Below are 14,699 nucleotides of genomic sequence, written 5' to 3'. Positions count from 1 at the left end.
TTATCTTGGAATTTCATCTTCTTGGCCCTTTCGGTCAAACCAATAAAAGTCAGCAAGTTTAGACATATTTGGTTCATTAAGGCTTGTGTTATGCCATAGAGTTTAAGCCTGTGTTTGGTTTCTAAGTTTGTATAATTGATGGGCTATATGAAACTTGCATTTTATACTACGTATAACTTGATATATTAATGCAAGTTATACAAACTTAAGTTTCTATAAACTGTTCTTATATACAATATCCAAACATTGATTACACAAATCTGTGTACTTCCTAAGGCTAACTTTAGATTTCATAGACCAAGTTTTAGGGCTTTTAAAATCTCGATCTTTGTTCTTGAGTCAAAATCCCTTTTTAGGGCAATAAGATTATTTGACGTACTAAAAATTTTAAATCAAAATGAACATGGAGGAATGTTCAAGACTATATAAGAAAATGAATTAAAAGTCATGAAATTGAATTCAAGTGACATCTCAAATTTGTATGAAATTTAAATTTGGTTATTTTGTAATGTTTGAGAATTATTTTGAATTTTAGGATTAAATTGAATTATTAAGAAAGGAAAACTTCAGTTTTAAATTTTTGAGGGAAGAATTTTGAATTTTAAGTTTTAAGTTAAAAGGGAGAATCTGGGATTTACTTCCATTTTAATTTAATTCGAAAAATTTAATTAAAATTGGGAGTTTTGGTTTTTTTTTAAAAAAAAAAAAAAAAAATTAAATTTGAAGAAGATAATTAGAATTAAATAAATTGAATTGAGATAATTAGTTTAAAATTTATTTTTCAAAAAGGTTTTGAGATTTTAAATCCAAAAAGATTGTGGATTTGAAATTAGAAAATGAAAAGGAAAAAGAAAGGGTTTTAAATTATTGTGTATATTTCTTTTATATGAGGGTTGAGTTAAAAAAAAAAAAAGAAAAAAGAAAAGGAAAAAGGAAAAAAAAGAAAAAAGAAAAGAAAATTTCTTTTCCCGGAGACCCAACGTTTTTTAAGCACCATTTGGTTGGCAGGTTTTTGCATGGAATTTGTTCACGGTTTTCACCTCTTGTCTGAGAATGGGTTATTTCTAGGCATTCTTATTTTCCATACAAGGTTTTCTATTTCTTCCAAAATTATGGGTTTTCTTTTTTCCCTATTTTTCATTTTATATATGATTTCTCTTTGAATATAGTTAACTAATTAATTAATTAATTAATATTAATTTAATAAAATGATATAAATATTTATTTTAATAAATCAATGATATATTAAAATATTTACTTGACGTATTTTTATAATAAAAATTTATTAAATGAATACAATTATTTTTTTACCTAAATTATTAATTTATTAATTAATAATATCTTAAATATATTTAATTAGTAAACTAGAGTTAATTAAATTTAGTTTAATACTAAACTTTATTTTCAATAATAATAATTTATTGTTTTATATTTTTTAATAATCAAGTAATTTATGGAGATTATTTTTAATTTGATAATTCATTAAGAACATATAATCATCACTGATTATTTATAAAAAGTTAATTATTTATTGTGATTATTTTTTATTACTCCGTTTATTATTAACATATCATATTTACAAAATACTTTTTAGTATTTGTTATTAATATATCGTATTTTTAATTTCATTTTCTCACCTTTTATATAATATATTGTCCATTTAAATATATTTTTCTTATATTAATTAATTAAAAGTAAAATTATTAATGTTGAACTTAATTAATAATAAAAATGATTAAATGTTAGATTATAATTAGTATGACGTTCATTAAATGCATTAACTGGTTAATTTTAATTATAAAATTATAAAAATATTTATAGTTATAATTATAATCTTCAAATATTTATAATTAAAATTATTATTGATTCATAATTAATTATTTTTTTTATTGATATATTGTATATTATTTATTCTTTAAATTATTAATCTATTACAATTATAATAAGATTTTGATGTTTAATTTCATAAACTAAACACAAACACAATTTTTGTTCACACAATTCTAATTGCATTCCCATGCACAACCAAGTATAGTCATCTTTGATTTCTAGATATTCTATTCTCAGACATTTTATTTCTAGACATCTAGAAATTCTTAAACGAAATGGCCCTTTACTGTAGTAGAATAGCAGCCCTAGCTGCCAGTCCCCATTGTTGTTCGTCGCTATTCGCTGGTCGTTGATCATTGTTGCAAGTCTCACCACTCTAGCTGTCGTCGAAGTCCGGACCACCAGAACTTCACCCCACGGTGTGTGTCATTCATCCCAGATATGAAGTTTCCTCAGTCACTCACCGCCACGATCATAGTTGTCGATCGTCGTTGCTTCTACTCAGCCGCTTCACGCTGCCACGCGTCAGTCCAGCCATCCGAGTTGGCCAATAGAATTGAGTTTTGGAATTAATTTTGGACCAAGCCACATTTTCAGTAAAGTAAAATTGGAAGACCTTTGAATTAATTGGTTAATTGGAGTTAGACCCAAAAGATTAATTTCAATATTGGATTTATTATTTTAGGTGTTGTCACACTATTTGACTACATCAAAGTGGTGCATGTCCAAGGGCGCTAGTACATGAAAGAAATGTACTAGGTTGGTATGTATGGAAGAGATACATACCTAGAGGGCACTGTGGTGTACGAAAGAGGTGCACGCTCAATGGGTTATGTGTATATGAAAGAGGTGTATAAATAACCATGTGTATAACAAAGGCGCACATCTCGATACAACCAAAAAGGCTTGAGGTGCACGAAAAAGGTACATGCTAAGTGGGTTCTGTGTATACAAAAGAAATGTATACATAACTATATGTATGAAAGAGGTGCACATCCCTACATTCATAGAGAAGACATGAGGTGTATGAAAGTGATGCATACCCAAAGGGTTCAATGTATGTGAAAGAGATATACATTGGGCTTATTGTGTGTGAAAGTGACATGCGTCTAGGAGAAAGGCAAGAGTGAGTCAAGTAAGAGAAATTTACAGGACCCACTAGTATAGAGTCATAGTTCATATTGCATTTATTGGACATAAATGCTTAGTCTGACTTCAGTAGTGGAGTTAATTACTGAGTATTTTATACCCATTCTTTCTCATGTTTCTTTTTCACAAAAAAGATAAGAGTACACCAGCGAATGACAGGTGGAATCCTTGATCAAGCCACTGGGACCAATCATATGCTTCCGCTCATGTTTTCAGGATTTTATGTTTTAAAATTTTTAGTCTAGATGTTTGAACTTGAAGTTCTGGTATTTGTGCTTTTAAACTTTTTATGAAAATTTTCTAGTTTTGTTTTATGGTATTAAGGGTACTGTTGATTAAAAATTGGAAAACATATATGATGCATGTCTTGTGCTTATGCGTTCGTATCCATGCGTCGGTGGTCATGCGGTGGAATGGAAAGTATGCGTTAATCTCGTATGTAATGACCATGTGTTCCTATCACAAGTTTTCTTGCCTTCTTGTCAAGTATAACGAGAACGCAAATTTCTCGGGTGATCCGAGGTCGAACTTAGGGACTTGTAACTCAATAATGTTTGTAAAGCAATGTGTTTGAGGTGATGAATAAAAGTGAAAAGAAGAAGTTAATGGATTACACACTACTCCTACTTCTAACTAAATAAATTGAGCGATGGAAGACTTGCGATGAAAATTGGTAGATATGCAACAACTGTTAATGCATATTAATGTTTATTATCTTAAGTCGCTCGAGAAATTCCAGCTCGCCATACTAACGCATCGCACACCTCTCGGTGGCCAGCCGCATGCCTATATCTCTATAGTGAATGATTTCGTTGAGCATAAGACCGTGCCTATCTCTAGGAATAATGCATACTCTGCTTTAGTGCGTTCCACCTCTTACCTTCTTAGGCAGTTAGATGCGACTAATTAGCTCATAGAAAAGCATTGCAACAACCCATAGACAAGTGTTGCTACAACCTTACACCAAGCAAAGAGGATTAACTCACTATACTCGCACAACGCACCTCTTGGTGGGTTGCTACATGTGTCTTATCTCTAGGCTATACGATTGAGTATGCGATCGCCTTTGATAACTAAACGATGAAGGTAAACAATGATAAAGATAAAGAAGACGAAGAAGATGACGTTGAAGGAATTAAGATATGCATTGATTACAAAATGTCTTAATATCTTAAGCTAAAATGTAATACAATACAGAGACCAGAGAAGAAGTGAAATGTTCTGTGTCAAGGCTGCTGGTGGTGTCATGGATGAATGTTGGAGAAGTCTCTCTCGAGCTCTATCTCCGGTGAAGACTCCAGTCGTCATTCGAAATGGGTTGTGGGGGTGAAGAATCCTAAAAAAAAATCTCGCTCATGCTCTCATCTGTGATCACAAGCATCTGCCTTAAGGCAGAAAACTCGGATGTTTTGAAGTGAAGGTCCAAGGTGCTATTTATAAAGCTCAAACGCCGATAGCCTTCATGATTGCGTTCTGCCTCACTGCCACTTTTATCACGGTATGGGTAATGTCAACATCATCTTATCTTATTGATACTCCCAAGGTATGCATTCGTGCTTGCTTCTCTTGAGGTGCCAACGCATTCCATCTACCTTTCGAGCAGACTTCTATCGATCTATGGACGCAACATCTCATGCGGCGAACTTAATCAACTCATGTGTTCAACCTTGCGGCGGTCTGGGATCGACGCATGCGATCAATTTCTATAATATCTGCAAAAATGAACACTCTGACCCGAAAAAACGCATGATATAGGGTTAGTGAGGATTTTTGGCGCTGATTGATGGAAGTTCACTTTTCACATGAATTCTTAGTATTATCAACGCATATTCTGCTTTTTAGCCCTCATAATTCTAAGTAAAAGGCCACAAAAGCTTGCATTTCTATGAGCTATTAGGTACCCTGTTAAAAGAAATTTAAGTTATTTACTTTTATTAAAGTTATTTATTTCATGGTATTTAGTTGGTTTTGACCAAATCATGGAAAAGTGTCGATCTTAAATGCATGCATGTCTATAGTAAAGATCTAGTTTAAGTCCTAGGGAGTCGGGCCGTTACAAGTCATGTTTATTTTAGTAAGTATATAAGTATGAAATGATGGTGTTCAACTAAGAATTCTCTAATTTATTGTTATTATTTTTTAGTACAACAGAAGGCAGGGGATTCAATAGGGATAGGGGGATTCGAACTACAGATCTTTTAGTTATTACTTGTTAACACATTCACATGCGAATTGAGTTATGCTTGCTTAGGCTTAAGAGTTCTAATTTACTATTAAAGAAAGAAATCCTGTAATACTTTCTTCTTCTCACAGGGCTATTTACCTCAACAATAGTTCTTATTTTACTTTAATGTAATTTGACCATAAAGATTTTCTATTTTTCTCTTTTGATATCCATGCTTGTTCAAGTCAATTTATACGCACCTCGTAATCTCACGGGACAACCCACTTAATCCTTCAACATTGGGTGTCAAAGAAACTTGTATGATATTAAATCATAGATAAATGACTACCATGAGTTGAATTCATCTCCTCTTAATCCTTTATCAAATTTAATGTCATTTATTTAGCATTAAGTCAACTTATAAGGGTTATAATTTTAATTTTCCTCTTCATGCGACCGGTTTTATTTTAAGTTCAAAATTTTTACTTGAAAACCACTTTTAAGTTTTGCACGTAGATTTTCTCCCACTCCTTTTACTCCAATGGAATGCCGGTAATTTTTCACGATGACCAATCACATGTCGTGGTTTAATAGCTTGACTTCTGAAGGATACAATGTTCAATGTTCTTCGCCAAATCTCAAGAGACAACAAAATCAAACACTGCGTCCTCAAACATTAAACTATTCACCATTTTTCTCATCTTTTGAACTCTGTACGGATAAACCTAATTTCAAAAAATTTAAATAGATGAGAACAACAAAACTCCCCAAGAAGAATTCAAGATGGGCACCTTGTTGATTAAAGCTCAAGTAGACAAGTTTAATCCCAAACTATTATCAAACGAGATCTATAAATTGTTAACACTTTTTACCTGCAGTGTCGTGTTTAATAATATCGATGTTTTACCTCTCACGGGTGAGGGAGATGGGAAAGAAATTGACTTGGAAAGAATATGAGTGGTCACTCTCATGCTTTTAACTTTTATTTGAACTGTGTAGTGATCACACTAAGCAGTTTGTTGTTGCCCTTCAATATGGGTGTCCATTGTGTGTGGTGGGTGAGGTTTGCCCATTTTAGGTAAAGAGGATTGCAAGGACCACTCTACTTGATTAGAATCTAATTTCTTCAGATTAAGACAAAATTGAAACCTCTTCCTCAGCTACCATTCCTTTCAACATACCAAAACTTTGAATCTTCCAGCTTTGTGATTGGATATTTAATCTATATCTCTTTAGTGGGGATGACTAGTTTAGATTCCTTCCATGAATTCTTCCATTATGTACAAGTGGTGTTCAGTATCAACCTTTTCCAAAATTTTGAAGTTTTTGGTATAGGTTAAAGGATTTATTAGACACTTACAAAGACAGCTTATAGGTTGAGTACTTTACTTGTATCTTACCCTACTAAAATAACACACTTGCAAAATGTTACCACATCATATTTCAAAACCCACATCACTGGCATTGAGATTTCTTCTGGATAGAATGAATTAGGAGTACAAGCGAGTGTATTTTAATATCATATTTTATACTAATTTAAATATAACTCAATTAGTTGAAATATTAACGACATATATTTGAACTATCAAAGCTTTTACTTCATACCTTATTTTGTTTCTAAACTAGATCATAGTTCAAGTACTAGTATTATATATATATATATATTGAAAAGGAAAAAAATAATAATGATAAAACTGTGTCCCACAAAGTTTGGAGTTTAAGCATCGGTCTGTGAGGAAGTCCTGAAGACATAATTTCATAGTCTGAAGGCCACATGTGATTTCCTCTTTCACTGTGGAGTGATGACCTGTGGTCTGAGTTGGCAGGTCGATTAAATGAGTAATATTATGTTATTGTTTTCATTCCATCTTCAGCAAAACCTTCTTTGCGTTACAGCCAAATACAGTTGGCACTCCTTTTTTTAATGCTTAAAACCATCAAATCAACGCCATCTGGCATAAGTCAACATCAATCACACACACACACACACACCTTATTCATTCTTTCATCTTCATAACTATGTTCTTTTAAAAACAATATACAAGACCAAGTATTATTTAAAAAACCAAATATTATCCTCTTTGGCGCATATATCATTTAAAATTAACTATATATAATTATACCCTAAATTAATTCCTCAAATTTATATAAATGTTAAAATCATCATAAAATTTAGACTCAAGATTAATATTACAATTTATTACTTCAAAATTTTTCTTTTGTATTTAACTTTTTTTTCTTCAGATCACTGCTCAAAGTCCCAATCTCTTGATTGTAGATATGTCTTAATCGATTAAAAAACAACAAAAAGAAAGCGGAAGTCTGGTGAGTCTTCCAATAAATCGCAAACAGTTGTTAAAATATGGTGTTTAATTTCTCACCCAGCGCTGCAGGAATGCTGCCACCATCAGGCACTATTACAAACAATGTACATATTATTGTACATCGAATCTATATTCTTTAAAGCTATCATACAGTGTACTACTACTAAATCTTAAACCATTACTGCCAAAAAAAACATTCACAAGGAAAAATCAACTGGATTATGGACCGTTATGTGCAGAGAAGGTATCTAAAACTAAATTCATAAGGTATTACTTTAACAAACTGAGAAAGAGGCTGGTTTCTTCTCCCCTCCATCAACTTAATTGCTTCTTTTCCTAATTGACTTGGTAGTTGAAGGCAGACCCAGTCAACCAAGGAGTCCAAGTCTTTAGCAAAGTCTAGCAAATACCAATCCAAAAGCTTTGGGATTCCAAATTTCTCTGATGAAATTCCAACTGCGGCTTGTAAATACTCTCTTTTTGCTAATTCTAGCTCGTTCTCTACTTGGGATGCTGTGTATACTCTCACCTTCATTAAGCAAAAATTTATGAAAATTATAAGTGAATTAGAGGATGGAAAAACATCAGGGTTTCTTAGATCTTATATAGACAACTTGAAAATAATTGGATGAAGGGAACGAGTAGGATACGAGATTTGCCAATATAATTAATGAAAAGATTTTCATTTATTGGGAACTATCTTTAGAAAGAGAATTGCAGAATAATTGAAGAGTAATGTAATCCAGAACCATTACTGTCTTCTGATATGAAGAAAAGGGAAATGGTATTTAAGATTTTAGTCAATTTTTTGCCATCGGATAAAAACTTGAACCAAAAGGAGATGTAAAGATGGGAAATCTGCTGATGTGTTCAAGAACTTACAGCAGGGGAAGACCAGCTTCCACATGATAGTGCGAACGTAACCAATGGTTCTGATAACTCTAAGCCAAAAATACTTCTAAATGTCTTCTCATCATATTTTGCGCTCTTTGAAAAAGCCTGTGATCAAATTAAATCACAGAATTATGTACTTTCTAACTTCAACTGCAAAGTTATCACATTATATTATTGAAATCAGCAGCTTACATATTGTGAATGGTAAGGCAGTCTCAAGATGAAATGCTCAATAGTTATAGCATTTAGCAAGTGCCCGCTCACATTAATTGTTGCCTGGTGGATGCAATATTATTAAGAGTTAGTTTACCAAAATACGAAAAAAAGAACAAAGCTATAGAGTATAAAGTGGGAGCGGAGTAGAACAGAAGGATAATTAATAATCTGTACCTTCTGCATCAAGGCAACAACCATCTCGGGACTTTCTGGTATTCCATGTTCTAGGAATGCCTACAGAAATTCAATCACGTAAATGTTTGACAACGAAATTAGAGGAAAGAATGCCAAAAAAAAAAAAAAAAGAAAAAAAAAAGAAATAGACACTCACAGAGATGAGATGACTAATATTGACTTATGAATGTGGAAAGAAATGACTAACTAGAAGGGTCTCTTAAGCAAAAATTCACAGAAATATTGCATACATTTATCATGCAAGAGTTATAGATGTTGATCCAAAAGGCAAGTTTCTCCTGATGTGTAAGACGTTGCAAGTTGACAGAAGCAAGTTTTCCCAGGAGGAGTCTGAAATTTAGAAGAATTGAGACAAGGCTTAATATTTAATTTCAAAAACCAAAGCATGAAGCGATCTAAAATTATCGGTAGCACAAAACTTACTTCAATCTTTGAAATAGAAACAATGAGTTTGTTGTCCGCTTTGTATTAATTGAACAAGCTTCGACTGTACGCACATTCTTGTATGGACCAATATCTCGCATTCCAAATTCTGAACTTATATCATATGGGTCCTGAAGATCCGTTTCTTCAGTTTGTATTGTAGTTACCATTGAGAATAGATGCAAACTTTCAGTAGCAACTCTATTCTTGATTGAACTCATTCTCAATAGAATGCTTGATAAGCATTTCAAAATATTTTCAGAAATATTGTTTGGACTATCATCACCGGGTGCCTTGTCATCTGGAGCACGTAATTGTCTTGCTTCAGCATTTTCTAGATTTGCCACTCTGTTTTCTAACTGAAAATATGAAGGGAAAAAATGTGTAGAACAATTCTGAAAATGAATGATAACTATATGACACGACATTTTTTAAGATAACTCACATTCAATTTTGGAGAATTTGGCTTCTCTGATGATTTGTGACGAACTGGAGGTTTCTTGACTGGAGTCTTTATCGTGTGGGTTTTCTGGAGAGAGGACCCCTTGTTGTTACTTGTCAAATTCATACGGGATTCGTTTTCCTTTCCCAGAACATTATCTGAAACAGAAAATAGGAAAAGGAAAAAAAAAAGGTTCAAAAGGCTGATTCAACGTTCTTAATTCAATAGCTTCAAGTTCATGTAAAAAAAAAAAAAAAGGCTTTATCATCGTTGCCGATTTGTTACCAGTTTTCTGAACTGAAAGTCTGGATTGAACTTGCTTAGAATTGTTTTTTGGGGAAAGCTCCATGGTCTTCTTGGAGGAGGAAATGTTGACAGCTTCCTGATATAGATCCTGCCTGAAATGCACAACTTGCTCTTCAAGCCGCACTACCTCCTCTTCAAGAACAGCAACTTCAGCAAGAAGTTCTAGCATCTACAATAGTAAAAGGTCTTGCATTAGAATTCTGGTTTTATTTGTATGAGATCGGAGGCAGTTTCACCAACCAAGCATCTGTTTACAATTTCAATAAATCTATTTTCCTGACTACTAGCAAGAATTTTGATTGCCATTGTTTTCAATGATGAACAGAGCAGTAAGAAACAATAAAGAATGAAGGAATTAAGGGATTTCAAATACGTACATTGGGAGGAAGAAAAGGGGGGAGGCGTGGTAAAGCTCCTAGAGGTCTGGTGAAAGCTCTCTTCAAAGCTCGACCTACATTTTCTTCGTGTCTGAGCTTCTTCTTCAACTTGTCAACCTGATAATTCAGGATGTCAAACCCAATATAAAATGATGAAAAGAAAGTCATGGGCGATTTTCATTGGGATCAGACTACGTTAAATTTCGTTCATACGTCTTGTTGTAAAGCCAGTTTTCTCTGTCTGCTTGAAACCCGTCCGCTCGTGGATGCTTTTGCTGCATCAGGTAAATTCGTCTCCAGCATATCCACGTTTCCCTTCAAGGTAATTCAGAATTCAAACTTTTAGCTTTTACTGTAGTATCGCTAGAGTTATTCTAGCCAGAGGTAACAGAATGGGTGACATAATTTGTATAGGAATAAAAAGGAGAATAAATCATATAAATTTAGAACTCAATCAGATGCAGAATAAAAGAGATAACTGGAGGCTGGAGTATCAGAATCAGCCCAAACTAGGCAAAGGAAAAAAGGGTAATAAGCCACTTTCCCAGAAAATTTTGGTCAAGAATGCGAGATTGACAAAAACAAAATGAAATTTGACAGGGAAGAAGAAAGTAAGTTTCGTCAATCTAAGATGCCCAGAGATGCAGAATTCCGGTTGGATAAACCATTCAGCCTACCTCTGAAATTTGAGCTTGTTCTGGGATTTAAATTTTTGTATAGAAGAAGTCAATTTGTTTACATTTTTCATGGCTTTCGCCCATCTACAGGAGAAACCGTTTTTCAAAACAAGCAATAAATAAGGTTAGAAACTACAGCGACCTACTTAGAACTACACACTAGACTTGGAAGTAAGGCTGGGATTACTTTTTCATGATTCGCAGATGCTCTCATAGACTGCAGCCTTGTCCTTCCTTTGCGATCCATCTCTTCAAAACTGCCGGATATCACACCAAACCCAATTCACTACTCAATTATCTTCTCAATATCAATATATCAAACAAAACAATCCCATCGAATGAGACAAAGAAAGGATCATAGCGTATTGAATAGCCTTAAATAGAGATCAGACCTTTCTGAGCGGAAAAGCGTTTCATTTTTTTCATAGACCCCCCCTAAGAACTTCCATGGCGAAAGAGACTAATACAAAGTTTTACCACCCAATCTCGACATTCCTCGATCAGTGAGAAGAAACAAGAATTGAAACTTTATTTTTGGAATAGCAAATTCTGAGGAGTCTCGGACACATGGAAATCTATTTAAGATACTGTTTGTGACAGCCACAGACAACTGGGTCTCTACCGACTCGGGAGTAATTTACCATATCTTCCACCGCTTGAAAAGCTTATCTTAGAGAGAGAGAAAGAGAGAGAGAGTTTACTCACCGAGTGAAAGGGTAAAACAAATGCCTTTGCAGAAAGTTTATGTGCATCTCTGTGCCACAAATAGCACCATAAGCAGCTCTTGCATATCCCTCCCTATGGTCCACAACATGTCTGCGTCATCATGGAACAACGTGTGCCTTCTCTTTCGAAGCCCATCTCCTTTATATCCCTTCTTTCTTGCCCTCTTTTCTTTCTTTTGGGAATAGACTTTCAAAATATAATTAAGCCTGAAAAACAGAGTACAACCAGAGTAATTAAGATTTCATTGGTTAAATATAAATCAAATCCCATGTGGGGTGTGATTGTTAGTGACTTTGGAAGCACAGCTGAGAGGTGATTGCATAAAATATTAATAGGGAATGAATTTGACGGCAAAGGCTGCTAGACTCACATGCTTGCCAACTAACTAATACATTTTTACTCCTTTTGGAAGATCCAATGCAGAAGTGCACAAGAATTGCCTGGTTCGATCATATGTATAATATTGGCATTCGTCCTTAATTACTTACCTAATACCAAAGCTTATTATAACAATCCCTTTCATTTCAAGAAAGAAATAAACATTTTCAGCTTTGTCCTTCATATGAATCGTAACAGATTTGCATTTTCGAGCTGACTTGAAAAGAGGGAAAGAAAACGAAATGTTCACTTAGTATCAATTTATGCCGCTCGAGAGTGCTCCCCACCTACTTTTTCTTCCTTATCCATCAAGCAAGGATAATTGATAACAAATGAAGTCTCTTATGCAATGTCCGATGTCCCTTCAACCTCCTCAATGCATATGTCAAAAACAATTGATTTCTTTAAAAACAAGCTTCTGGCTGGAAAAATAGTATTTAATAATGAAATCTCTGTTTATGAAAAGCAATTTTGGCTATTTTGTCACTTACACATGGAATGGATGCTTTCATGATACAAATGGCCACTTTTCGACTAAAAAAAAAAGACTTGTGGGAAATAAAGAAAATGAAAAAGGAAAAAAAAAAAAAAAAAATCAAAGCAAGCACTCACAACCACGTGACAGAGACTTCAAAGCAGAAATATTTTAATGCTCCATGATTAACTTAAGTAATAAAGCAATAATCTTTTCAAGTATGGGAGGCATTTAATTATTGGGGACCCTATTCTAATCGCAGTTGGGATGAGACTATTGCTTATTTGAATTCCAAAAGGATCGGGGCTGCTGAGTTCTTCAAGGAGGTTTTAAATGTTTTGTGTACTTGAATCATTAAAACTCCACATAATGAATAAAGTAGGTAGCCAGAAGTGTTTACTTGTTTCTCAGAGGCATTTCAACAGTAGCCCCAGCTGCAATTCCAATATCAAAATCGATTTGCATTTTGTCGAACAGTTTATGCGCATCCATACGACGGCCCATCAAAGCACAATTGGCAAGCTCTTGTTCTAAAATTCCAAACTTCAAACAAAATTAATTAGTAGGAAATTGCAGTTGGAGAGTGAAAGGTTGTCATATTCGATTGTAGATGAACGATTTTGCAGGACAAATGAGAAAAAGAGGGCGATTATACCTGCTTGTTCTTCAGAGAGTAAATCAATGGGGCAATTGGTATTACCTGAAGCAATCTTAAAAGCGAAAGCGTTAGATTGAAGAGGAAAATGACACATGCACGACCTAACAAATTTTGCAGTCCCTTCACCATCCGTTTGCAATTAATGCAAATTCATTGAAGAACATTGTTTGAGAGCGGAAGCAGAGGCGTAATTGCACTAAACCATTCCAATTATCATTTTCCCGCGTAACTTTGAATTTTGTGGCTCTTTATTTGGTGTTTCAAAATAAATTTGGCTGTCTTTGTATACACAAACACAACTAATAATATTAAAATTAATATAAAAAAATAGAGGTTAAATTAGTTCTTCCAATTTTACGTTTGTGTCAATAGGCCAATTTGAGCATAATGTAGCGGTAATTAAGATGAAAGATTCGATGTTCAATATCTAATATTCAATTCGTTGTGTGTGGGGTAAGTCCAAGACATCGGTGTAAGAAAGTAAGAGAGGTATGACTCTTTCTATTTGCTCCTAATGTCGTTTCTATTTTGTGTGACATAGAGCCTGGGTCTTCGTTGGATCGCTGACATGGTTGAAGGAGCATAATGGTACCAAAGATATTACATTGTTGTTTGTGGTGTTGTGGCGACTTTGGACGCTTCGTAATCAAGTGTTGTTTTGTAGTGGGGGTGTTTCTATGTTGGTGGATTCCATCCATGGTTTTGCTACTAAGTTTGAGGGGCAGGGAAGCTCGGGGAGTGACGCGGCTGGATCTCGATAGCAGGTTGTGCATTTGGAGGATGCGAACCCCCTTGATGGCTTCCTCCCCTCCTTATCTCCTTTCTTTGATGGCCTTCGAGGGGCTATGAAGGGAATTTGTGTGATGCAGGTTGTCGACATGTCCGTATGGAGTTTGACTTGTTGTTGACAGAGGTTTGGGCGATAACGGAAGGATTGACAGTGATTACCCCTCAGGGGCTAGGTGGATGCTCGATCACAGTAGAGTATGAAGTTTGACAGCAATGCGATTGTTGAAGGCGGAGAGCTCAATTTGACTGCTATTAGATCTCTTGTGGAGGAGATTCTTGAGATCGGTAAGAGTGTGAGAATGTGCAGGATTTTCCATCGTTCACAAAATCGATTGCCAAATACTTCGATTGAAAATTCCTGATTGGATCCGCCAGATTTCTAAGTGAAATTTTTGTTTATCTAATTTTGGTTAGTTCATTTTGTATGTTTGTTTTTAAAAAAAAAAAAAATCTCTCCACATCTAGGGTAATAAAACAAAATTAGTCTCTTCCATTGTCAAGATCCTTGTAACCGAGGTATCATCCTATTGCATGGATCTTGACGTTCAAGGAGTTTAGCGTGCGTAGGAATAGAAAGCTTATAGGGGTCACCACTCCATGTCTTTATGTGCCTCCGCGCAAGTCCGATCCTTCCGTTTTACGGAAGCTTCCGCATGCAGCTTCTCCCTTTTCAAGG

At 34.4% G+C, this 14,699-nt stretch overlaps 1 protein-coding gene across 7 annotated transcripts; it reads right to left on the bottom strand.

Moving 5' to 3' along the window:
• Window positions 1-7,495: 7,495 nt before the first annotated feature.
• LOC120087064 (transcription factor, putative (Protein of unknown function, DUF547)) lies at window positions 7,496-14,417 on the bottom strand. Of its 7 annotated transcripts, XM_090317873.1 has the most exons (13): window positions 12,977-14,383; window positions 11,703-11,929; window positions 11,185-11,254; window positions 10,534-10,635; window positions 10,321-10,437; window positions 9,923-10,112; window positions 9,641-9,795; window positions 9,196-9,554; window positions 9,003-9,102; window positions 8,752-8,811; window positions 8,554-8,637; window positions 8,350-8,466; window positions 7,496-7,996 (listed from the first exon to the last, which is right to left on the bottom strand). In XM_090317873.1, exons 2-13 carry the CDS (start codon window positions 11,747-11,749, stop codon window positions 7,697-7,699), a joined length of 1,701 nt encoding a protein of 566 aa, XP_090173999.1. In that variant the 5' UTR covers window positions 11,750-11,929; window positions 12,977-14,383; the 3' UTR covers window positions 7,496-7,696. The 7 variants fall into 7 exon arrangements, with proteins under 7 accessions (XP_090173999.1, XP_090174000.1, XP_090174001.1 ...); XM_090317874.1 differs by lacking the exon at window positions 11,185-11,254 and having other exon boundaries at window positions 12,977-14,417; XM_090317875.1 differs by lacking the exons at window positions 11,185-11,254; window positions 12,977-14,383 and adding an exon at window positions 12,094-12,229.
• Window positions 14,418-14,699: the final 282 nt, after the last annotated feature.

This window comes from Benincasa hispida, chromosome 9 (assembly GCF_027475165.1).
Source record: "Benincasa hispida cultivar pf3 chromosome 9, pf3_genome.v1.1, whole genome shotgun sequence".
NCBI lineage: Eukaryota > Viridiplantae > Streptophyta > Magnoliopsida > Cucurbitales > Cucurbitaceae > Benincasa > Benincasa hispida.
Note: the sequence above shows the minus strand (reverse complement) of the source record. Positions and strands in the feature narration are given on the sequence as shown.